Here is a 23,272-nt window from a genome sequence, read left to right as displayed (position 1 = left end):
CATGCTTGATCCTTAATCCTCATCTTTCTGAGAGTTAGTAGTAGCACTAAAAAACTGCATTCCCCTAAATTCACCCAAATGTCCAGATTTCACTTCCAGTTCCCCAAACACCCTCTCTCCACCATCACCCCAGATGCTGCAGTACTGAATTAGTCTATGCCCAGCTGTCACAGCACCCGAATTATCGAGCCCTGATCAGTCCCTCTGGGTGTTACAGAACTGCAACTCACTTGAACTTTGCTTGAATCCTGTGGCCGAGTGAACGATGACATTCAGGAAGCCATAGAGACCTGGGGATTCATCATCTGTACAAGAGACACAGTGAATTCTGTTATGTTCTCAGAGAGGCCAAGAGTGAAAGACAGAGTGATGAGACTGATATTGTACAGGTTAATAAGCAGAGTAACTGTCCCTAAAAAGGATGGCAGGAGTGAGGCATCTTGCCATTTCAGCATAAGGGGAGACTGCTGGATCCAGGGTCAGGGTGGGTTTCTCCTCTAAAGCCTTCTGGCAATGTGTGGCTTTAAACTTTTTAAACATTTCCAGAGTCAGCAAGACTGCATGGAAGAAACTCAAAGGAGAAAGAGTAAAGTACAGACACTAAGTCTATACTAGCAAATTAAACAGTAATTTAGGATGGTCTCTGACACAAATTTTGGCCAACCAGTGTTCTTCCAAAGGATGTCCAGGCATAGCTCACAGTTGTATCAGGCTGAGACTCTGAGAGGCACTCCAGTCCCTGTCATGTTGGCTACATGTAAAGGCCATTGAATAGTCAATGAATATACACTGAAGAATATCCAGGAATATGTTAATAATTTAGATGTACCCATTTAATTTAGAGCTTGTATTTTTATTGTTACAGCAAGTAACACTGGGATGACAGGCTGTTCGTGTTCCTGCTGCTCTCTTTTTGTACTCATCCACTTCAACTACCCTACAGAAGTTGGGTACATAGGGTCTCAGTTTCTGTAAAACAGAAACTCAGTTTGCAACTCCTCACCAGCTTGAAGCCTGTAGCAGACAGAGCAGTTCCAGGGGAAGTGCACAGAGGCAGGCAGAGGCAAGTTCTCTGTGCAGCTGTAGCTTAAACCAAAGGTCTCACCTTCCTTATTGATAGTGAGCGGAATGTTGTGGACTGTTTGAAGCTTCACACAGGAGTTAGTCAGCATCTGGAGCTCCACCGATGTAAGTGAGAAGCTTTTAAAGCCTGCCAAGGAGATTTACAGAGGGAGCAATTAAAATTCCAAGCAGATGCTCCCTCATTGTGGGCATACCTGGGCTAGCTGTTCCCTGGGCAACGCTCAGCAACAGCACTGTGGTGCTCAGGTCTGTACTGCTGCAGAAGCCCAGGTCTACAGAGGGTGCAGTTACTCTTTGGAGTAAAGAGTCTCAGGATGGTTCACAGGAAACAAGAGGGGGCTCTTATTTTCTTGCAAAGCAAAAAAAACCCACCCATGCCAAAACAGCAAATAAGTTTCTTTGGACTGGAGCCAGGTAAAAGGGTACAACTGTTCCCTTGACCTGGAACTGCACAGAGCTCTGATCTCAAGGATGACTGAACTTCCCCACATACTTACCACATGCTCTGCCTACACATTCCCTACATGTTGCTGCAAGCAAAATTCCTGAAGACAGGCCCAGATGTGCAGGCACAGACATCCACGTTGAGGATATGCACATCTCTCTTTGCAGGGAACCCTGCCCTACACATGCTCTGGAATCCTGCTCTCTAATAAGATGACAGCATTTGTAGCCATGCCCAGCTGAGGGACACTCACATTTCTTCTGCTGCTCCCGGATGTTCTCCCTCCACTCTGCCCTCTCATAGTCAGATGAAATGAGGAACGTGTAACTCTGTCCAGGAAAACAGAAAACAGAGTAGGCATTAGTCTGACAGCTCACTGAGAGCAGCTTGCCTGCCTCCCACCCTGCTCCAGGGGGCACTGCTGGATACACTGGCCTGCTGGTACTGCTCTGGCAATGTGCCCTCTTGGCAGCGTGCCAGCAGTACCAGCACAGGCTCCTGCAGTGGGAGTTCTCACAGAGCTCTGCTCTGCCAACAGCAGCTGCACCCCAGGCAGTAGGAGGTCCCATGGCAGCTCTGGGCTGTTCCTCCCAACACACCTGCCAGGAAAACCCCAAAGCCTCCAGTTCAGGTCCAGACACTGATGCAAGCTGAGGAAGCAGTGACCAGCTTGTGTATTTTCACCAAGCAGTAACAGGATCTCTTGAGACTAAAGCAGACTGTTGACAACCATTCAGCATCCCTGGTGCCAAGAGCACCCTACAGTCCTGAGCAGGCAGCTCTGAGGGTGCTAAGCCTTGGACTTGAAAGGGAGTCCTGCAGACAGCTGCTGTAGAGCTGTACCTGAGGTGGAGAGAGCCGTTCCCATTGCTCTGCCAGGGCAGGTGCTGAGTGAAGGTTCCTTTCTAAGGTTGTTTTTTAAATGCCAAGGATGCATAAATGTCAGTCACAGCCTTACAAGGTGCCATAATAACCCTTGGGGGAGCAAGGGCCAAGTGTCTGCTGCTCAGAAAGTGCTTTCAGGCCAGAAAGCAGAGGGCATATGAAGACCTCCTTGCACGATGGCCCACACAAACACATCCACACCTCCCTCAACCTGTGTCCTGTACAGAGGGAGAGCAGGAGAGGCACTCACCTTCCCATTGCGGTTGTGCACCCGAAAGGCCATGTTGGGAGACATCAGCAACAGCAGGGATTCCTGCTCTGACAGCTTCTTTTTCAACCTCTCAATGACCTTGCTGCCTTTGTTGGCTCTCTGAAGGGTGGGGGAGATAAGACAGAAGACACATCATTCTCCAACATCTGCCCCCATTTACACTGACATTCTAAGATCCACAGTCCCATCCCTCTGAGCAGCCAATGGCAGCAGCAATGCTGTGGACAGGATCCACAAGGCTCCCAGCTGCTCAGGAAGATGTTACCTGCAGTATCTCTACACTCAGACTTGGCTCTGTTCCCCAATTCCAGTTGCCCCAGCTGAAGATGCAGAGGTGTGTGGCCATTGTCCCAGCTACACCCAGTACTTTGTTCTAGAGGCTGCAGCAGCATCATGTCACTGGGCAGCCACAGCACTGCTAGGTCCTGTGCAAGCATCCTTAACTAAGAAGACTGTAAGGAACTTTTCTAGAGGCTTCTCAGAACTCTGTTACCAAGATTCTCTCCTACTCACCACCTACCTATCCATTTTCAACAGGACAGCTAAAGCCAAGGTTTTTCTTGGATAAATCCCAGTCCCAAACCCAGGCACATGTATTGTTTAGCACTGATGCACTGAAGCATGTATCTTAGACACCTGCAGCTCGTGAGTATGACGCTTCCACATGCTGTTCCTCCTAATATCTTACTTTTTCCAGGAAGCTCTCTCTGAAAGCCAGCCAGGACAGAGAGGCAGAAGCCTGTTCTTTGGAAGTGTGGGATGGTCTTCTCATGGAACAAGCAATGTTATTCATATCCTGTTCTATACACCAGCAGGCTTCCAGTTTTCAAACTCTTAATTCTCTCTTGGGTTCCAGGAAAGTTTGGAGTTTAACATCTCCGAGAAAACATGTCTTGCAGTAAAGAGAAGCCTGAGCCAAAGACACCATGTCTGTGTCAGACTGTCCAGTCAGCATAATTGATGTCCTCCATATATCTGCTGGTGCTCTGACAGTGTTTAAGTTAGAAAAAGCTTCAAAAGCTCAATTGAGCTGACAAAAATTCAGAAGTACAGGGGTTTTGACCAAAATCACTTTCAGGATCATACTTTAACAGCTAGAAATGGGCATGCCACACTCTCAGCCCTCTTTGTGCTCACAGCATCAGAGCCTTGTCCCCCACACAGATGCCTGGGGGCAGCAGGAACAGGCAGTTCAGTTCCACACAAGTAAAGGAGCTACCTATGTTCATCTACAGACCTTTTTGTTTCTGCCTCCTCACAGAACACCATCCTTCAAGCCATGCACTAGGACAAGCAGCAATGGGCTGCAGAGCATCTGGGTATCACCCATACCAGGGCTGCCACCAGTGCATACTCTGTTTCACTGGGAGTCCCCATGCTGTGCAGCTCTGGCAACACCACTTCTATCAGCACCTCATCTCAGCAAAGGCACTGAGTCTGTGCTTGCCATGGAGTGCTCAGCCTCTTTTACCTTTTCACGCTGGATGTCATTCTTGATCTGGGATATCTTGATCTTCATGGCATCCAGCTCCTCATCAGGTACCAGTGGGATATTGGGCACTGCCTCAGACTCATCCACCATCTGGAAGCTAAGGTCAGTGAGTGGGATGTACCATTTGCAGTCATATTGTTGGCTTTTTCTGAAAGATAAAACATCCAAACCTTTTACAATTACTGGTGTTTGGCAACACCAGCCTGCCCTTCCTGCAAGTCCTTTCTCACTGTAGGAGTAGGGACAGAAATGGCCACAACTTCATGGAGTCTCTCCTGTGGAAAAAGTCTAGTAAAGGGCTGTTTCCCAGCACAAAAGCCTGGAAGGGCCAACAGCCAGTTCAGGACCTAATAAAGCAACTTGTTTTGGTATCTAGTTCTTCTCATCCCAAGAAACCAAAGATATCTTTTATGAACCCTCTTAGTCCTTTGTGCATTCCCTCTGAAGCCTCCATGGAGGCAAAGCTCAAAAGCCTCAGACCTGGTGGCCACCTACAGCCTAAATCCAGGTCTCTGCTGCCCGAGGCAGGAGAGCCAAAGGGGGCAGGTGAGATAATATAAATAACCCCCTGTGTAACTCAATCATGAGAGACAAACTACAGCTTGTAACTGCCACTATCCAGTAATTTCACCAGGATGACCAAGTTCACTTTTCAAAAGTCTGATGTGATTTATTCCCTCTCCACCTCTGCTCTCGGGAACATCCACTCCCTGGAACATCCCACTCTTTCGAAGCTTCATTCCTCACAAGCAAGTGCTCCAAAAGGGACAGTGACCACTTTTTGTTTGAGGATGGCAAGAAGATGAGAGAAGTCTCCCTGAGCAGAACACTCACCAAATGAAAAGAAGCCCTGTTTGAGGCAGGTATGCTGGGAAAGGTTCCTCCCCTCTCATTTGGGAAAAATGTCAACAAAACTATATAGCTGCACTTTGGGGCTGACACATAGTCTGCTTATTCTACTTTTCCATCTTTCTGCAAAACTGTTAACTGGCTGTAGCTGCAAGGGGAAATAAATAACCTTAGTAACAAAAGAAAGCAAAGAACGTCACCTATGGACAGGGGAAGTAGAAAAATGAATGGCATTTATCCAGAATACCAGCAGCTACAGCACATCCAGTTTTCCTAGGAAGGCTCGGGGCAGGAGGCATCAAGCTTTCCTGAGGGGTCAGGGCTTGGCCAAGGTCTCATACAGTCCAACTGTGTCTTGTGGATTATGGTTACCCAGGTCTGAGGAACTCAAACGAAAACTGATGGCTGGGTTTAGCAGGATTCTACTGAAGCTAAGGTGCAAAGCACCTCAGTCTGGAAGCACATAGTCCATTAGGAAAACCTCACCCTCCAATCTGCTTCTTGAGCTTGGCACACAGGAACAGATCAGTGAAAAGAAAGACATGCCGTAGCTTGCGAGCCCCCTCCACCAGCTCCACCATGAAACTGTCCTTCAGCAGCTGCCGGTGCTGGCAAAAAACAGAGAGAAAATGGTTCAGTTAGTGCCATGTGAGTCTCAAACTTGGCACTGGGGCAACACATTCCTTAGCCATGACTCCTACCAGAGCCAGTTCAGTATGCTGGTCTGCCTCAGAAAAAAAGTCAACTGCTGTAAGCTCTGCTCCCTGCTCCATATGTTCATCTCTCCCAGGGGTAGAAATGGCTAAGCACGATCTTTATTGCCTGGTTCTATATCAGACTTGCGGGCTCCCTCCCTGCCCCGCTCCCGAGCCCCGCGGCCGCGGGCAGAGGGTGGCAGAGGACAGCAGGACGCAGCGGAGGCGGCCGGCAGAGGGCGGCAGCGGGCAGCGGAGGCCGCGGGCAGCGGAGGCGGCCGGCAGAGGGCAGCGGAGGGCAGCGGAGGGCAGCGGAGGGCAGATGCGGCACCGGCCCGGCCCCCGCGCGGACCCGGCTCCGGCGGCCCAAGGCCAGCGCTGCTGCGTTATCACAAGCGCTGTTAAGGGATAATTCACGAACAAAACGTGTGTCGAGCGAGCAGTAGTCCCTTATCAGCCTGTGTGCAAATAGGACCATCTGGCTATGTTCCCACCCCAAGCCTCTTTAAATCTCTTATACGTATAAACACCTCAAAGATGCAAACAAGCTGCATGACCCTGACGCCTTTATTCCTGTTTCTAGTTTCAGAGAGCATTACAGCCTCCTAAATAACAGGTACGTGTTGGTAGCCAAACGCATCACTTTCCTAATTCCCTTCTGAAGTTAAGGACAAGAAGGCTGTAGCACTGGTGCTGACACAGAGGCTGTGCACTGTTTCCAGGGACCAAGGCAGGAGGTTCAAGCCCTGCTCTACCTACACTCAGGCCTTCTGCTCTGATGTCAGGATCAAGAGGACTCTGAGTGCACATCTGGAATAGCTACCTCCCACTGATTAGCAAAAAGGAGTAAGAGGTATTCAACTTTGGGCAAATACTATTCCTACAAGTATGTGTAACAGTCAGTGTTGCCCTGTTTCCCAGCAGAAATCATGGAATCATAGAATGGGAGGAGCTGGAAGGGACCTTTAGAGACCATCGAGTTCAATGCCCCTGCCTAAGCAGGTCCTACCTACACAGGCATGCTAAGGCACTTTTTTCCTGACCTATACTATTTCCCTGCTATTCCAGCTGGGAGGATGCTCCCCTGACAGCAGTGCCTAGGCAGCACAGGGCTAGGAGAGTGCTCAGCACCCACCAGCACCCCCTGCTTGGCCTCACCAGCCTTCACCAGGCCCACGCTCCCTTTGCAGTATCTGAGACCTCCACTGCTGGGAGGTGCAGCTACAGCGCTTGTTCCTTTCCAAGGGGCAGCTGGCTGCAGCTGTGCAGCAGCATGCAACGGGGAAGCAGCTAACCTGGGCAAGGTCAGCACATCCCAGCCAGAATGGATGCCCCAGCTTCTCACGTTCTGGCCCATGGGTTTTGTTTGCTGTGTGACATAGCAAGCCCTGAACACACTGCCTGCAGAGGCTGTGGGAGTGCAAACCCCCATGCTGCCTCTCCTTCCGCCTAACATTCCTCCCATCTTCGCTCTTCAAAATGAAAACAAACCCCATCAGTCCTAAGCCCAGCAGGCATCATGGCAAGGAACACGAGGCAGAGAAATGCCCTTGCAGACATCATTCGTGCTTCCACACTCAGTCCTACAGCACCCCAAACTTCCTGACACGGATTTAAAGTCTTCAGTAGCCTGTTTGCAGCTGCACAGACACAGCAATGTCAGCATCTCACTCTGGTGCTGCTCCCATTACACAAAGGTCCTGGAAATCTCTGAGCAGCAGCAAAAGCTGCACCTTTCCCATAGTGCCATGAAGCAAAGCTGCTCCCTGGCAGACTGCTGCCCCATTTCTGGGCTGTCGAGATCTGGTACCCAGAAGAGATTCAGGCTCTGAAAGGCCTGTACGTATGTTTATGTTTATTTTCAGCTGGTAGTCATCCTTCTGGCTTCTCTGTAGTAGTTTGGGAGAGAAAATCTGCCTGCATTCACCTCTCTGCTGCTGCCACTTGTGCAGTCCTGCCCTCCTGCCTGGCAAACAAACTCCAGGCAGGAAAGAGAAACATTGAGCTTTTAAAATAAATAAATTAGAGGAGGAGGAGGTAACCTTGTCTGTTAGCAAAACCACTCTCCACAGCTGCAAACAATTTCATTTGGGAGCCATAATGAATCAGAGAAAAGTATTTTCTGAGCAAGCCAAAACCCTGATCTTGGGTTTCCAGATCTGTGCATATTAATTATGCTGCAAATCAGCTCAGCTCCTCCAAGGCAATGAGAATAGCTGCTTATTGCCAGCTCAACCTTTGCTCATTGTTCGTAGGTGTAAAGATGTTCTTACAGCTCACTCATCTCTGCACCCAGCAGGATATGGTACTGTCCCTTCTCTACCTGGCAGGGATGTGGCACAGTGCTGACCTGGACTTCTGGTGCCCTCTACCACGCACTGGCAGTGAGATCAGCCCAGACCCCAGCCTAGAACCCTGTGAGAGTTCTGAGCTGAAAAACACCCCAGGCTTGTCCAGAGCACAGGCTCAGCCCCACCATCCATGATGTCTGTGGGGCAGAGCCAATCCAACAGCATGGCCAGCAATGTGTTTCTTCACAGGCAAGGGAAGGGACAGGCCCATGAGAGCTGCTGGACTGTGAGGGACCACTGCTCAGCCCTATATCAGCCTCCTGCTTTTGGCAATGTTCAGTATCAACACCCAGAAGGTGTTTTGAAGATGAGCATGTCCTCAAGTGAAGCAGAAGCCCCTACAGTGGCATCAGTGACTGAAAACCTTTGTGTCAGACCTCCATAAAATAAGAAAAGCCCATCAGTATTCCCTGCAGCAAGGCTACAGAGCTCCCTATATGGCCTGCCTGGTCCAACCAGGCCAAGCAGAAAGCCCAGCCATATGATGCCAAAACAGGAGTGTGATTCAACAGCCTTCATCCTTCCCATGTGGGGCTGAGATGCCCCTCACTTGCACAGAGTTTATTTTGGCTAGCACTCCTGGTACAAACTACCCAGACTGACACAGTGCTACCATGAGGCTGCAAAAAGCTTTTGGCAGTGTAATCTCCCAGAAAGAGAGCTGGGTGAGAAGACAACAAGGCTGTATTTCCTAAGCTTGACTGGAACAGAAGAGGTGAAAGGGATGTATTCCAGTCAGCCACTGAGCTTCCCAGACCTCTCATTCTTCAATTCCTCTCCCTCCTGTGCTAGTTGGGCAGGCTTCCCTTCAGCAAGCAGCAGGGGTGAACAGCCACAGAAGCAACCAAGTATCTGGGGAGGAAAGGACAGGAGAAAACATCTGTGGACCAAGTCAGGAAATATCTCCTCATAGGGGTGTGGAGCTTGATATTAGATTTAACTACCAGCCTCCCTTGGAAAACAGGGCTTTCCTTGGGGCTGGGCAGAGGGCATGCCCCAGGCTGCAGCAGCGTTGGAGCAGAGAAGGAATACTTCCAGCAAAGGGGCACATCCTTTGTTGCAAATGATTCATCTTGCTGGGAGGGTTCAGCAGGTCAGAGGGAAACAATAAAAGGATTTCACAACTGGCTTACCAGATCCCTGCCAAAGCCCACAGTGGGGGAGCACAGAGCACCTTCCTGGACCTCCTGAGTCAGCCCATCCTACCCCATGCTGGGGGAGAAACAACCCTGTCACGAAGGGCTCATGCTGATCCGATGCCTGTGCCACCTCAGCCCCATAGGCCTTCTCTGTCAGTTTGGAAACCAAAGCCCACTTTGGTCAGTTCCCTCCACCCAGGGCCAGTAATGGCTCTTCCTTTGGTGGCCTCCTGTAAAACAGGTTCTCCTGAAACACAAGCCTTTTGGCTGGGTGATCCTGCTGTACATTACACACAGTAGCCTGTGTGTGGGAAACCACCTCTCTGCCTTGTTGCCAAAAGTTTGCTAACGTTACCAAAGTTGCTAAAGATTTCCCAAAAGGTCCTGAATTGGCATATAGACTACAGAAACAGTAAACAAACATCCAAGAAAACATCAACTTAGGATCAGAGAGGCAGTACAGTGGCAGAGTGACTCCCTCTTTTCCACAGGCAACCCCAAGACTGTCACATGTCCAAACAGAGAAGTTCAGCTACAGAGAGACGTTCCATGAGGCCTGGGGGAAAACTTCCTATTCTCTACCATAATGGACCTCTCAAACAGAGCCTGGGCTGGCTGTCACCCTTCAGTGGCTCTTGCAAAGCTATTGGACTGGTGCAGTCTAAGTTCTAAATCTTTCTTCTAGGTCCCACTTTCCTTTGCACGTTTTCACCTGCTGCTTCTCCCACCCATCTCAGTGGTCTGGACAAAAGAGCTCTCCCTGCACACTTTTCAGTGCTTGGATACCCTCGTGGGATTACCTATTGTTGTACTCTTCCTACCTCTGCCAGTGAGCATCTCCCTCTCCTCTGCCACCAACCTCATGACTACCTGTATGCTCATCTATTCATCCCACTGCATTTCAGTGCTGATTGCATGTGATAAATCCTGCTGCTGTCACGTACTGCTGAACTCCAGGAAGCATGGCAGGAGACCAGCTTGTCTGAGACATATTACAGAAAGAGGGATTTGCAACCCCCTGCACCCAGCAGCACAGCTGTGCCAGAGGCTGCTCCTCAGGCGAGGAACAGGGGCCTGTGGGGTGTGTGTGTGTGGGTGGATGAGAGTCCCATGTGTGATGCAGGATGGGGAGGGGAGAGTGGGAGACAGGGATTGGCACATGTCAGTGAGGAAGAGGTGGTTTGGCTCTCTGCAGAGTGTAGGAAGAAAATGATTCCTTGTGTGTATGTTGCAAGACCAGCACTGCAGAATAAGGGGATGCTCTGCCTGGGGAGTTAAACTGGCCGCTCTTGAGCATTTTAATAGCCTTTCTTTTTTCTTTCCAAAGCTTCTGCCATCAGGAGCTCTCTGACTCCAGCTCTAAGTGTGAGGCATCCAAGACCACTTTGAGTGCTCTATTGCCAACATCTGACAAAGGCCTCTCAAAACAGTAGGCACCCAGCTTAGCTCCCAGCTTTCCAAAGCCTTTAGCTTGCACTTCTGCTCCCTGGCAAGTGTCCTTTGTCCTTTCCCTTCCCTAGCACGCTTGGTCTCTACCAAGTTAAACAGGAGACTAAGGCAATGATATCCAGTCCCTTGATTGCAGTTTAAAGCCACATTTATAAACATGGTAGAGCAGCTTACCAAGCAGCCTCTTCTCTCCAGGGCAAGGGAAAAGGTGCACAGTAGCATAAGCAGATCCAAAATGTGATCTAGTGGGCTTGATCCCAGAAGGAGCTGCCTGTTAGCCCTCTCACATCTGGACAGGTGAGACCAGATACTAAGTCACTCAGCCAGTGGAGTGACCCAAAACTCAAAAAGGCTCCATTTCCAGGCAGCTCCATTCCTCCATGCCATTGTGGGATCACACAAATACCAGTGTGAACACTGCAGAGAGAGTGGGACTGCACAGCCAGGGGCAAGGCAGAATGACAGCCACCACCACTCAGGTTGGTCTCAACTGCCCCGAAACAACGTCCTGCAAAGAGCATTAGACAAGCAGCAGTTAAGAAAGGAACCACCATCTCCCAAATGAACTCTGCATATTTTTTTCTCAATTTCACTAATTTCTACTTCATAAGAACAAGCTAAATTAACTGAAAAAACAAGCCTTTACTTCTGGCAGGGAAAGATGACACAAGCTCTGAAGTAATTTGCATCCAGGCTTAGTTGAAAACAAAAAATGCAGCTTGTATAGTTGCTCTGTTAATAAGACTTGAAAGGTTATTAGTCCCTTCCTTGTGTCACATCCTTCACCTCAAAGCACTCATTTTCTTGCTTCCTCAAGGGACCAGCTCCAGTAGAACCTCAAAGAGGTTCCCTATTGAAGCCAAGAGAGTGTTGAAGATGGATCAGCAGGGAGTAAGAAAGACGCCTGTTCCATGGTCCTAAGGGGTGGAAGATTCTCCACCACTCACATTCTAAGTCAAGTACTGTGCTACTCAGAACCAATTTCTCTCCAGGTATTTGTTTGGTTATTTAGAGGGTTGGCAAAGTAAGTACCTGCAGATATTCCAAAGTAAAACCACAGAAGCATGAAAACCCATAAGCCTTCCTGGCTGCCTCATGTCATCAGGCTAGAGCTGGGGCTTTCCTGGTTCCTCTATACCATGACCCTCAGCAAACCCCAGGAAGACAGGCAGAGTCAGCCTGGCAGGCAGCACAGCCCAAGCTGTCTGTTCAAAAGCCTAACCTGTCAAAGCTGCCTTCCCTGGTACAGCCCTCTTTGTCCCTTTGGGAAATGGTTTTACTTGGTTCCCATCTCCTTGCACTACCTTAAATGGTCCTCAGCTCAGCAAATTACACCAGCTCCATGTGTCAAAAAAACCTTTCAGTTTATATGCATAAGTCTAGAACTAGATAAAAGCCTACAGAGTCAAGCAGAGCCAGGGGCTGGGGTGCAGGAAGGACACCTGACATCATGCAGTGAGGCAGGAGGCAGGTCAGAGTCAATGCTTCCAGAGCAGGGAACCACCTTTTGCAAAAGGGAGGAAAATATTGTGCTGATGAGTCTGTACTCTCTCCTGACCTGCACTCCTCTCCTTAGCAGCCTGTCACTGGGGAGATTAACAACTGCCTGCTTTCCTCAGTTCAAAGCAATGGTGAAAAAAGGAGCTGGAGCAAGAGGCTGGCAAAGGAGATTTGACTCCTCCCCACGATACACTCAAAAGGGGAAAAATGTTCCACATAAAAGGCGAGGACTGGGAAAAAAAGATAACGGAGATCAGCACCTAAGCAATACATGAGGGGAAAGGGCTGTTTCCCTCCTTCCTTTCCACCAAGGAAATTTCAATGGGAGGAAGACAAATAATGAAAAAAGCCATCAAAGCAAGCTGGTGATTCATTAAAATAAAAAATGCATAATGCATTGAGAGCAGTCAATTAGGAGATGCAAACTGCACGCTGTCCTGTCGCCCTGGGGGAAGCACGAGCAAGGCGAGTGGGAGGAAAGGATAAGCAGAAAAGGAAAGATTTACAGGCATAAACAAAACCCAGCTATGACCTCCAGCTGAGTAGCTTGTAGGAAGGAGCAGCCATCAATAACCCACAAGGAGTAGCTGGGAGCAGACTTGTGTATCTGGATGGCTATGCAGAGAGTGAGTATACTCCCTCTCCAGATACAGAGTTGGGTTACCTGGGGCATTATTGCTTTGAGAAAAGATGGATATTGGTGCCAGATGACTAAAGAAAGTGTCTGCCATCAGAGGGCAAATTCTAGGAAGCACCAGAAGCAAAATCTTTTTCTTCCCTGGGTTCAGTGTAAGCTGTGTGCAGTGAGGGAGAGCACAAAGGGCCCCCAGTTCCTTCCAGCACAACCCCAGCCCTCTCCATGGGTATGTCCCCTTCTTTTGCTTCCCAAGGCCAATCCCCTTCCCATCTTCTAAGATCTGACAAATATATCACCCCAAAAGAGATCACTAGGATCACCCTGCAGAGCCTGCCCCTCTGCCAGGGCTCTGCCACCTCATCAGGATGCTCCAAGAGGCTGTTCAGAGCCTGCACTCCTCACTGAGATGTGACAGACAACCAGACAACACAGAACACTCCCTTCCCCTGCGCCAGGGCTTTTCTGCCTGCCATTTCTGCTACAACTCAATCAGCATTCACCTTAAGGAGACCATCTACTGCTGCTGAGGCCCGAGTGACTGACGGCTGAGCTGCTACCCCAGCCTCCAACTGCCCAGCCCCTCCTCTTAGCTGCAGACTTGCTCAGTTGACAAAATGAGACAAGGAGGAAGACTTGCAGGACAAAGCACACCAATTCCCAGTACTGCAGCTTCTAGCAAATCTTTGTCAGCTGAAAGTCAGTTTAACAGCTAAAAGCAAACATGTTTAGCTGACAGGATTTGGGAATACACCATGAAGGTTCACGGTATCTTAACAATCTCTTGGGTGTCGTAAGAGATGTTTTTGTACAGGGTAATTTGGGCCAGTTTTGATCAGCCAGTGTCTCTGGCATGCTGCCACAGTTCCTCTTACACATATGCTGAGCTTCACTCCTCTTCTGTCCAATCTCCTGCACCCTTCTCTCTCTTAATGCATCTGTCAATCCTGGCTTTGATTTGATGAATCAAACCCATTGAGGACTTCATCACTGTGTATCTCTTACACTCTTCTTGCACAACACTGCACGCAGGCAAAAGAACTTCCCCCATCTTGGAACTATCTGGGTGCAGTCCAGCTCCTAGCATTGCTGAGAAGAGTTATATTACACCCTTAGGAGTCAATCCCCTCCCTTAGCTTTCCCAGACTGTTCCAGTTGTTTTGCTTCCTAGCCTCATTTACAACATTCTTTTAGAAATGAGGATGCAAAAAACAGGTTTTACGGTAAGAGTGAAGGTTCTGGAAAACAGCTTTTCCTTGTCTTCTACGCTTTCTGATGTTTCCTCACCTTTTTCTCCTCCCCAGCTTCCTGTCTGGTTTCAGTTTGCAGATAAAATACAAATCCATTTAGTGCATTGCAATATGCATCACAGAAATTAAGTATGACAAATGATTCTAACAATGCTAAGGACAAAACCACAACCACACTTTCCTCTGAGTTCCCAAACTGTTTTCCTAACAGAAAACAGAGAGGAGCTATACCACATCCTTCAGAGAACAAGGACACTGCATAACGTGTATCTTAGCAACAGACGAATTAATAGCGTTACATCCTTGTCTGCTCCACAGCAAAGGCACAACCAGCATTTAGAAACTGAGAAAATAACAAAAGCAGAAAGACTCACCTCCCCCTTCTTCACAGTCATGGACTGCCGACGAGGAGTGATCTCCTCATTGATGCTGGAGAGGAAGTTCTGTGAGATTCGCAGAGCATCCTGCAGGAGGGGATGGTCAGGGTGGCTCATTGGAGTGTGCTTCAGCAAATCCTGACACCAGCAACACAAAGAACAGAACCATGAGCAGCACTGGAAAGCAGAAGTGTCTGATGTTTCCTATTTAGAGCTATAGGACAATATGCTTCAACTTCTCACAGAGCAAGGCTTTACCTCTAGAGGAAGATGTTAATACTCTGCACTTCTTCCTAACACCTCTGAAGAGGTAGCAAGGACCTAGCTATGGGCCCCCTCTCCTTAGTGTAAAGGGAAGAGAGACTCATTTAGCATGACATGTTTATTTTTGCAGTCCTGCAGCTCCATGGAAAATGTAAGGGGTGAAGAAAATAGGAAAGAGGCTTGAAATTTCAAAACTACACTTCAGATACTTACATGCAGGACGAGTGTGCTGCGAGTCACTCGATCCACTGGTTTATATAATAGAGCTGTGAAAAAAAGCAGGAGGAACATAAGGAAGAGGTGCCTAAATGCAGTCCCTACAGAGCAACTTTTTCAATGCAAGTGAATGTATGGGCACAGGTTTATTAAAGAATGAGTTACTGGAAAACTCCCTACTCTAAAGGCTAATGTGCTGCACAGTTAATAAAACACACATGAAGACACAGAGGAAATAATCAAGCTCCACAGGTGCCCACTGTGAGCATTCCCTGCAAGACAGTGGATGGGGAGTGCACAAGGGAGCACAGAACAACTGCATCCAGCAAGACATGCTCTGACAGCTCCTGCCTGCTCCCACAGGCCAGAATCAGCCCCTGCACTCAGAGTTCCCAAGGAGAGCCCTGAAAGTTTGGCAGGGCATCTCTCCTCTGGAGTTCAATGTGACATGCTGAGTGCTTCCAAATCCTGACATCAGGCCAAAACAGGACAGGGACTGGCTTTGTGAGTATGGAAGCTTCTTATAACGTGGCTTGTTACATACATAGAGACAAGCACCTCATCTTGAGAACCTCATTTTGACCAGGGTCTCTAAATGCTACCATAGGGCAAGACCCATATAACTAGCTTATATAAACTGCTAGGATGACGTTTGTGCTGTCATTGGGTAGCAGAAACTGTCTTAAAATCCCAGCAGCACTTCAGTTGGCCTGGTGTTACCTGAAGGGACTGATCAGGTTTTAAGCTGGGCAGAGGCCTTTCCATGCACATGTGCAGCTTACTGTGCATACTTGGAAAACGGGAACTGATTTCCTAGGTAGAGCCAGCAGAGACTCTATAGCCTTCCAACATTTGGCAAAAGCCTCCACACAGTCCTGACAAACCACAGTACCCTCTGCATGGATCACTCACTTTCCAAGGAATTTTTCGTCGTCTGATCTTTAGATTCCTTTGTGCTTCTAGCCTTTAGATTCTAAAAGAAAACAGAAAACCCATGTAGCAGATGGTCAATCACCTTGAAATATCACATGGTAATGTATGAGACTATCTGCTCCTCCTAGGGAGGGCTGAAGTGTGAATGGAGGGCACCCTATCCCAGTTGAAGTCAGTGAAGGAAAAATGTGCTTTCCTTTCCTTCTTGGTAAATCCACCATTGCCACATGACAGGCACCAGCATACTAAATAATTTACTGAGGAGTGCCTGTCAATAGGGATGTATCAAAGCAGAACACCACCTATGGTGGAGTTTTAAAATCATCTGCAGGAGAAAGACATGTCCATAAAGATGCAGCTGTTGTCACAGCATGTGTACACCACCAATGAATAAAGTACAAGATTCAGTACTCCCAAGTTATACTTCCTTAAGCCTGTTCTCAGAGCTGTGTGACCTTGGACAAGTCACCTCTCTGTCATGGCAGAAAAAGAACAATGCCTGGGGCTCTGCACACACTGTGAAGAGGCATGCATGAACCTGCTGAGCTCCAAAATCCTCACCAGGACACAAATGCCAAAGTATCATCACAATCATTCCAAATACAGTAAATACTACCATAATTTCAGACTCCTCCTCAGAAAACAGCAAAACCAGGGATCACTTTTGCACAGAGCCCATAATCTTAGGGCCTTTATCTCTATTCTGTCTTCTAGGGACTATCATTAGACTATCTACACATATTACTATTATATATTCCACAGAGGAAGCTACTTTACTAATTATTTGGCACCACCAGAGTATGGAAATGGTCATGTCTGGTTGTTTTTAAGGACACACATATAAAGCTCATGTTTTCTTGTTAACCAAGTTCTTAGAATCATAGAATGGTAGGATTTGGAAGGGACTTTTAGAGATCATCTAGTCCAATCCTGCTGCAGAAGCAGGGTCACCTAGATCAGGTCACATAGGAACATGTCCAGGCAGGTGTTGAAGGAGACTTCAAGGAAGGAGACTCCACAACCCCTCTGGACAGCCTGTGTCAGGGCTCCCTCACCCTCACAGTGAAATAGTTTTTTCTTATATTTAAGTGAAACTTTTTGTGTTCCAGCTTCATCCCATCATCCCTGTCCCGTTGCTGGCTACTACAGAAAAAAGGGATGTCCCAACCTCCTGACACCCACCCTTTAGATATTTATAAATGTTAATAAGATCTCCCCTCAATCTCCTCTTCTCCAGACTAAACAGCCCCAGTTCCCGCAGCCTTTCCTCATATGAAAGATGTTCCAGTCCTTCTTGAAGATACAACCACTCGAATACTAAGAGTCAATGAGATCATGTACTGCAGGTAAAGCTGGTGGCCTGGGAATCCTGAAAAAGCACTCAAAATGACTTGACAGAAGGTATTCCTCTTAAAAAGTGGAAATTAGAGTAGTTCAAATGACTAACATTATAGATTATGGTTGACACACTTGTGTTTTTAAACAGTTACCCTCTCCTCCTTTCCATGACAGAGGAGGAGAAGGTAACAATTGCAGAAGCCTGCAGTTCCACTGACAGCCATAATGCAAGTCACTAAAGATGGCTTTTTACATCAGCAAGAGACACATTTGGGAAAGTCAAATACAGCTTTTGCTTCTAGAAACACATGAAGGTGGCACAGAGCTGAGAAGTTCAAAGCAGTGCCAATATTTACCAGACTCCCTGGTTGAGGACAGCACATAAAGGCTGTCTATGTGATAAACTCCATCAGCCCCAAGTATAAATGGCTGTCAGAACACAAGCTGAAGCAGGGAGTCTACTGCTGCAAAGATAGTTGGAGGACAGACAGGAGTGACACCGCAGGGTATTAGTCAGACCCAGACAGCTCATGTGTCTGAATACCATGATATTACCTCAGAGATTTCAGCAAACTGAGCATTGGCTTGGCAGCATTTCTCTGCTGTCTCCATAGCAACTTCATAGTTATCCACAAAGGCCCGGTACACTCCCAGCTGGCTTGCCTGCAGGAAGCACAACAGAACAAAATAAACGCTGGGGAAGCAGAGAGATTGGGATGGTCAGCCTCAGAATCTGGTGGTCAGGTCATGTCCCTCCATGCCAAAGAATTTCAGGGAATGCTGAGCAGCCCCAGAAAGACATCTCTGACCTGTCAGCTTTGTATAACCAACAAAGGTGCTCCTGTGCACCCAGTTCCATCTTTGCTGAACAAGTTCACTTGTGAAGGATGTGGAAGTCTGCTAGAATGACACATCCTTATTTCCAACATCTATTTTTCCCTTCTGAACTGCCAGATTAGTATCTATTAATATTTTAGCTCATTGATGTAACTGGAGCTGCTGGCTATTTGCCACAAAATATGAATCAGAGAGGAATGATTCAGCCCAACAGCGCAAATGTGACTCCAGTAAGCTACTTGATGACTTTTGCATGATGGGGATACTAAATCAAACCCAGTTATTAACCCACATCTGCATTGGTGAACATTGTTTTAAAAGCAGCAGAGTGCTGAAAATACAGAGATCCAGAGCACAACCTGTTTGGAAGGCAGAGACTGCAGCATGAGGTGACAGAAAATGGCAGGTTAACCAGCAGAAGGAATATGCAATTGGTCTAGAAGACAACAGAGCAGGCTCAGAGTGCAGTAATAAGCCATTATTATTACTGAGTCTTAGCACTGATCCCGTTTACTGACCTAGGAATTGCAGCCATGTTCATGCCAGAGAACATAAGATCCAGCCTGGGAAATCCCTGGGTAGCTTCCAAGCTTGTCTGTATTGCAGAGCTGGTTGTGTGCTGCAGAGCAGGCTGTACTGTGAACATCTCAGCAGCTTGCACGTGCTTGCAAATGCCTGGTCAATAGTGAGCCAATAGGTTGAGTGCTGTAAAAGGCTCCATTAAAGATAAGGTTCTTACCAGAAGAGCTTCACTTACCTTTTTATTTCTGCAACTTCCCTGACACATCTGCCCATGATGTGCAACAGGCAGAGCAGTTAACTTTCACATAGACAGTGCTCTTTTTCTCTCCTGCTTTCTCATAACCATTGTGTTCCCCACTCTCTATGGAGCTTTGTGCAAGAGATGACAGAAGAGAAAAAGCTGCTCTCAGGAGAACATTCCCTGCACAAATTTCCTTAGCTAATAGAAGCTAAGAAACAGTGAGCTAGTTCCCAGGGCAAGGAAATATTTCTAATCTTTCCTAGAAAAGATCAGAAATCAGTCTCAACCTTCATACAGAATAACATGGTTATGATTGAAGTTGAAGGAAAGTGTACTTATTTATGCCAGAGATGACCTGGCCCCAGCAGTGTGGAGAGAATAAAATCCGTGTTTGTCACTGGGGCACAATTCTGTGAAGAAGGTGCTGTCAGAATTGCTGAGCATTTGCAGGGCTTATGACATCCAGGTTTGGTTGATGCTCTGAAGCCTTTCCATTCCTGTGTGGCTCTTCAAGTTTCCCACTATTCCTGAATAGTCTTTCTAAGCTTTCATCTTCTTCCTCTAAATGTGCTGTTATGAAAACATCTTAAAAACTGAGCTTCCAATCCAAGCAATAATGCTTACACACAATTTTCATGCTGGTTTTAAGTTTTTTCAATTAAAAAGAACACACTGAAAATTGAACAAACTTTTGTAGAAATAACTGGCTTTTGGTTAATTTTTTTGTCCATTCCTGAAAACCGTTAGTGATAACACTTGCTAAATATTTCTTCATTTCTAAAAACAGTTCTAAAGTGTTTCCTTTCTAGTTATTAAAAATATGTAAAAAATATGCCCCCAAAATAAGCAGCACATCTCACTCCCACATACCCAGAATCCTTTTTTTTTTTTCCTCTTCACTAGTTTTAATGGAAAAAGGTGGAATAACAGTCACTGATGTTGTAAGTGCATCATACTTTGTGCCAAACCATATGAAATACTGAAACTCCTTCATGCATCTGTAACTTCAACTTCACTTCATGCTTTGTTTTGCATGATACTAAAGAAATTAATGTCCTCAGGGTCCTCAGGATAACAACAAGGATTTTGGTGTTTATCATCAGATTGCATGACATGACCACAAGTAAACAGCTTGATCCAAAAAGATTTAATATACATCTGGTACAGATATCCTGTAATGCCTGAAGTTCTTGCTGTCTCTCTCATCTGGCTGCTTCCCACTGCCTGCCAAGAATTACCAGCTTTATCTCATCCAGCAAAGAGTTTGCAATTCACACTGACACTGTACCAAACTACCAGAAACTGCTAAGCTAGCCCAAAGCTCCTTGCACGAGGGTAATTTGCTCCTTTGCTTCCAATACTCATCCAGTAAAACCAACAATCCCGTCACAAATGCAATAAAATGAGGGGAACATATAAAGAGAGTGCCAGAAAGGCTTAACTCCAGCACCTGTGATCACCTTCAGCAAGGAACGGTCTTAAACGCCTAAGTAGCTGTACAGTGAGTCAAACCTTGCTTGACAACCAGTAATGGTAAAAAATGCATTCAGGTCTTCCTCAGTTAGTGCTGTCTTCATTGCTGCTCTACACTTTCAATGCAGTTTGTGATGCTTCCAATTTCATCAGCTTTCTGCATCTTTGCTTCAGCAACCAACAGCAGGTGGTTTTGTCTTCTTAAACCAGCTGCTCAAAGTGCATACCATGAACTACTTACCAAGCCACCAACTTGACCCCTCCTGGCTAAAATATGCTGGCAGTGGAAAGCAGATGCCCATATTTTGATCTTGAGCTGCTGGCATGCATGCAAAACACCATCTTCCAGGCCCATCTTCCCCTGCTCCATAGGGGACGGGGCTGATGCTGGGCTACACAGCTGCTAGCAATTGAGTGACCCTGGTGAAGTGTACTCCTCATCCAATAAACCCCTCACTGGAATGTCACTCCTACCCCCTGAGAATCAGAGGCACCTCAGGAATGCAGAGATTCTTTTCTTTTCTAAAAAAGAAGAAACAGCTCCTTTAATCCTTTACTCTCTGCACATGCTAGGGGAGAGGCTAAAGGGGACAAAGGAATCTCCTAGAATGCAAAGAATTTGTCATCTGGCTCAAAAACTCAGCAAATTTAATCCAGCCTCAGGAACATGCTCTATATGTCTTACTCCTCATTCTGCTCACTGAGAATCTTCTCAAGGTTGCTTGGAGGACTCTCAGCAGCAGGTTGACTGCATCAGCGTAGCAGCAGAAAAGCAAAGGCAAAGGTGATGACTATAAACCAGAGAAAATCAGCAGAAGACAGAGTAAAGCACCACAGGGACAAGTGTGTGTGAGAGAGTTCAGCAATACTGAGAAAGGCTGAGCTGCTGGTGTTAACTATATGCTCTGTAATACTGCCACTCTCCCACCTCCTTCTAAAGCCAATGGTCTGATGACACCACAGACACCCTGGAGACTCCACACTTCTGTGAAACACTGTTTGCATTAGCAGCACAGCTTGCTGGAGTCTTTAATTAAAGGCAATGAAACAGCCACTCTTGCTTTTGCCCTTCAGTGCAGGGGCAAAGCCAGAAGCCTCCCCTCTAACCAGCTGTGGATCTTCATTTGGTGTAGGCACAGCCCCTGTGGGACCAGCACCGGGAGGCTGTGAGAGGCAGCAGAGACCCTGGTGACTCACCAGCTTTTGGAAGAGGTCCCCCACACGCTGCTGGTGACTCCACTGCTGCACTCGGGGAAAGAGCCCATCGTAGAATTCTTTGTGGATCTCGTAGAGCTCAGGCACTTTGAAGAATATTGTCTCAATCTGCTGACTAGTAAGCACAGGCTGAGAGGTGGTGGCAGCTGCTTTCAGAGGCTTCATAGGCTGAATTGAAGAAAGGAAGAAATCGTTATTGTGCAAACCAAGTACATTTGCCCTTGCCACGTTACAACACACCCCTCCAGAGAGATGTTTCTCATCCTATTAATAACTGATATTTGCATTCACGAAACTCCTGAAAGCTAGACATTAATAAACTCTCTCAGAGGGATCAGTCACCCTTGATGGGTGGATTTTCCCAGGGTATTAATGTTGCAATTAAATTCCCTTTGCCTTCCATTTCCTTAGTCTTTGTCCAATTGCACAACAATGTGTCTAACAATTAGCACAGGATACCTAAAGACAGGACTCCTGGATACTATCCCACTAATAACTTCCTGGTTGTGCCATATCTAGTCCTTTCCTTAAGCCTCTCTTTTTCTACTAGAAAAGAAGAGTAACAGGTACTTTTTGCTCCCAGCAACTTGTAACTGATGGGATGTGAAGTTCTTGAAAATTTTAGATGGAAACAGCAGTGAAAATTCAAGTACCAGTGTTTGAAATGGCATCTGCCACCAGTGCTTACCAGCAGCAGAGCCTCCAGATGGCTTAGGTAGGTTTCCTCACTGGCCAGGATTCCTGACAGGACCCATTTTCTCATCTCTAGTCCTTTCTCCAGATCTGGCTCACTCTATAAAGAAGTTAAAGAGAAAAAAAGAAAAATAAAAACAGAAAAGGAAAAGGCAGGAGAGAAAGCAAAAAAACCAGGAATGAGGATGGAGATTAATTCAGTTGACCACAGCATACTGGGGTTTTGTGTTTACTTTCAGACTAAAAAAACCCCAGCCAAATAGAAAACCCACCTCTTCTCAGTGTCCTCTTTCTACAAACACATAAACATATAAAGAAATACTTATTTACCAGCAACTGATGTAATTTAGATTATTTACAGGTGTTAACTTTAGTCATCCAACTTTAGTGCCTCTATTAGGTGCTTCATAAAATTCAAATCACAGAATTTTAAAAACCAGAATTATCCTCCTAAACAAGTCCTAGGGACCCTTGATTATGTGCAATTCACTGCCTCCTCCCATGAGAGTTTCAGTGATCTTATGCCAAAACCATGTTTCTCTATGCAGACAGGATCACTTCCCCTGTGTCTACCCAGATGCACATGAATATAGAGCAGCCTCAGCCTGCCATGGCTGTTAAGATGCCTGTTCTTTCTCCCACTCCCTACTAGTCACTAAATTATTTTTCAGAGCCAGCTTGCACAATGCCTATTTTTAGTTAAGGGATGGAATAATCAGCACTGCTTGGAACACACATGCTGATTTTCTTATTGGGATTCCATGAGAAGTTCTTGGCTGAAACAACTGAAGAAAGAGGAAAAAAAAAATATTCAGAGGCAAATGTCCACATCACAGGAAGATAAACACCAAGTGCTAAGAGAAGCAGTAATCCCCTCTGTTGAACTTCAATTACCCTTCCTCTCAAAACTGTTACCTGAAAAATGTTTAACCTGAAAAAGTGACATTGAGTATTCTGATAAATTCTGAAAAGGATGTGGCTGAACAATGAAGGTTACAAATAATGAAAAACACCCTGCTTTTGCAGAACCTTATTTCCACTTCTTTTTATTTCTATCATTCACAGAAACAGCTTTTTACAGTTCTTGCAACCTTCTCATATTGTTACATGTCTCTAAGAA

General features: G+C 46.8%; 1 protein-coding gene across 3 annotated transcripts in view; it reads right to left on the bottom strand.

Annotated features, from left to right (window-relative positions):
* Nucleotides 1-23,272, bottom strand: part of BCR (BCR activator of RhoGEF and GTPase) — a 94,854-nt gene that overhangs the window by 19,708 nt on the left and 51,874 nt on the right. For 2 of the 3 annotated variants that reach the window (XM_062009543.1, XM_062009544.1), the window contains exons 4-15: nucleotides 22,148-22,252; nucleotides 21,442-21,627; nucleotides 17,727-17,834; nucleotides 15,813-15,873; nucleotides 14,898-14,950; nucleotides 14,418-14,558; nucleotides 5,512-5,633; nucleotides 4,156-4,324; nucleotides 2,664-2,783; nucleotides 1,782-1,857; nucleotides 1,106-1,210; nucleotides 231-305 (exon numbers count right to left, since the gene is read on the bottom strand). In XM_062009543.1, coding sequence (XP_061865527.1) covers nucleotides 231-305; nucleotides 1,106-1,210; nucleotides 1,782-1,857; nucleotides 2,664-2,783; nucleotides 4,156-4,324; nucleotides 5,512-5,633; nucleotides 14,418-14,558; nucleotides 14,898-14,950; nucleotides 15,813-15,873; nucleotides 17,727-17,834; nucleotides 21,442-21,627; nucleotides 22,148-22,252 — 1,321 coding nt within the window. Of the gene's footprint in view, nucleotides 1-230; nucleotides 306-1,105; nucleotides 1,211-1,781; nucleotides 1,858-2,663; nucleotides 2,784-4,155; nucleotides 4,325-5,511; nucleotides 5,634-14,417; nucleotides 14,559-14,897; nucleotides 14,951-15,812; nucleotides 15,874-17,726; nucleotides 17,835-18,526; nucleotides 18,588-21,441; nucleotides 21,628-22,147; nucleotides 22,253-23,272 lie in introns of those variants that run through there. The other variant, XM_062009545.1, reaches the window with a different exon arrangement.

Source organism: Colius striatus, chromosome 17, assembly GCF_028858725.1.
Source record: "Colius striatus isolate bColStr4 chromosome 17, bColStr4.1.hap1, whole genome shotgun sequence".
Lineage (NCBI taxonomy): Eukaryota > Metazoa > Chordata > Aves > Coliiformes > Coliidae > Colius > Colius striatus.
Note: the sequence above shows the minus strand (reverse complement) of the source record. Positions and strands in the feature narration are given on the sequence as shown.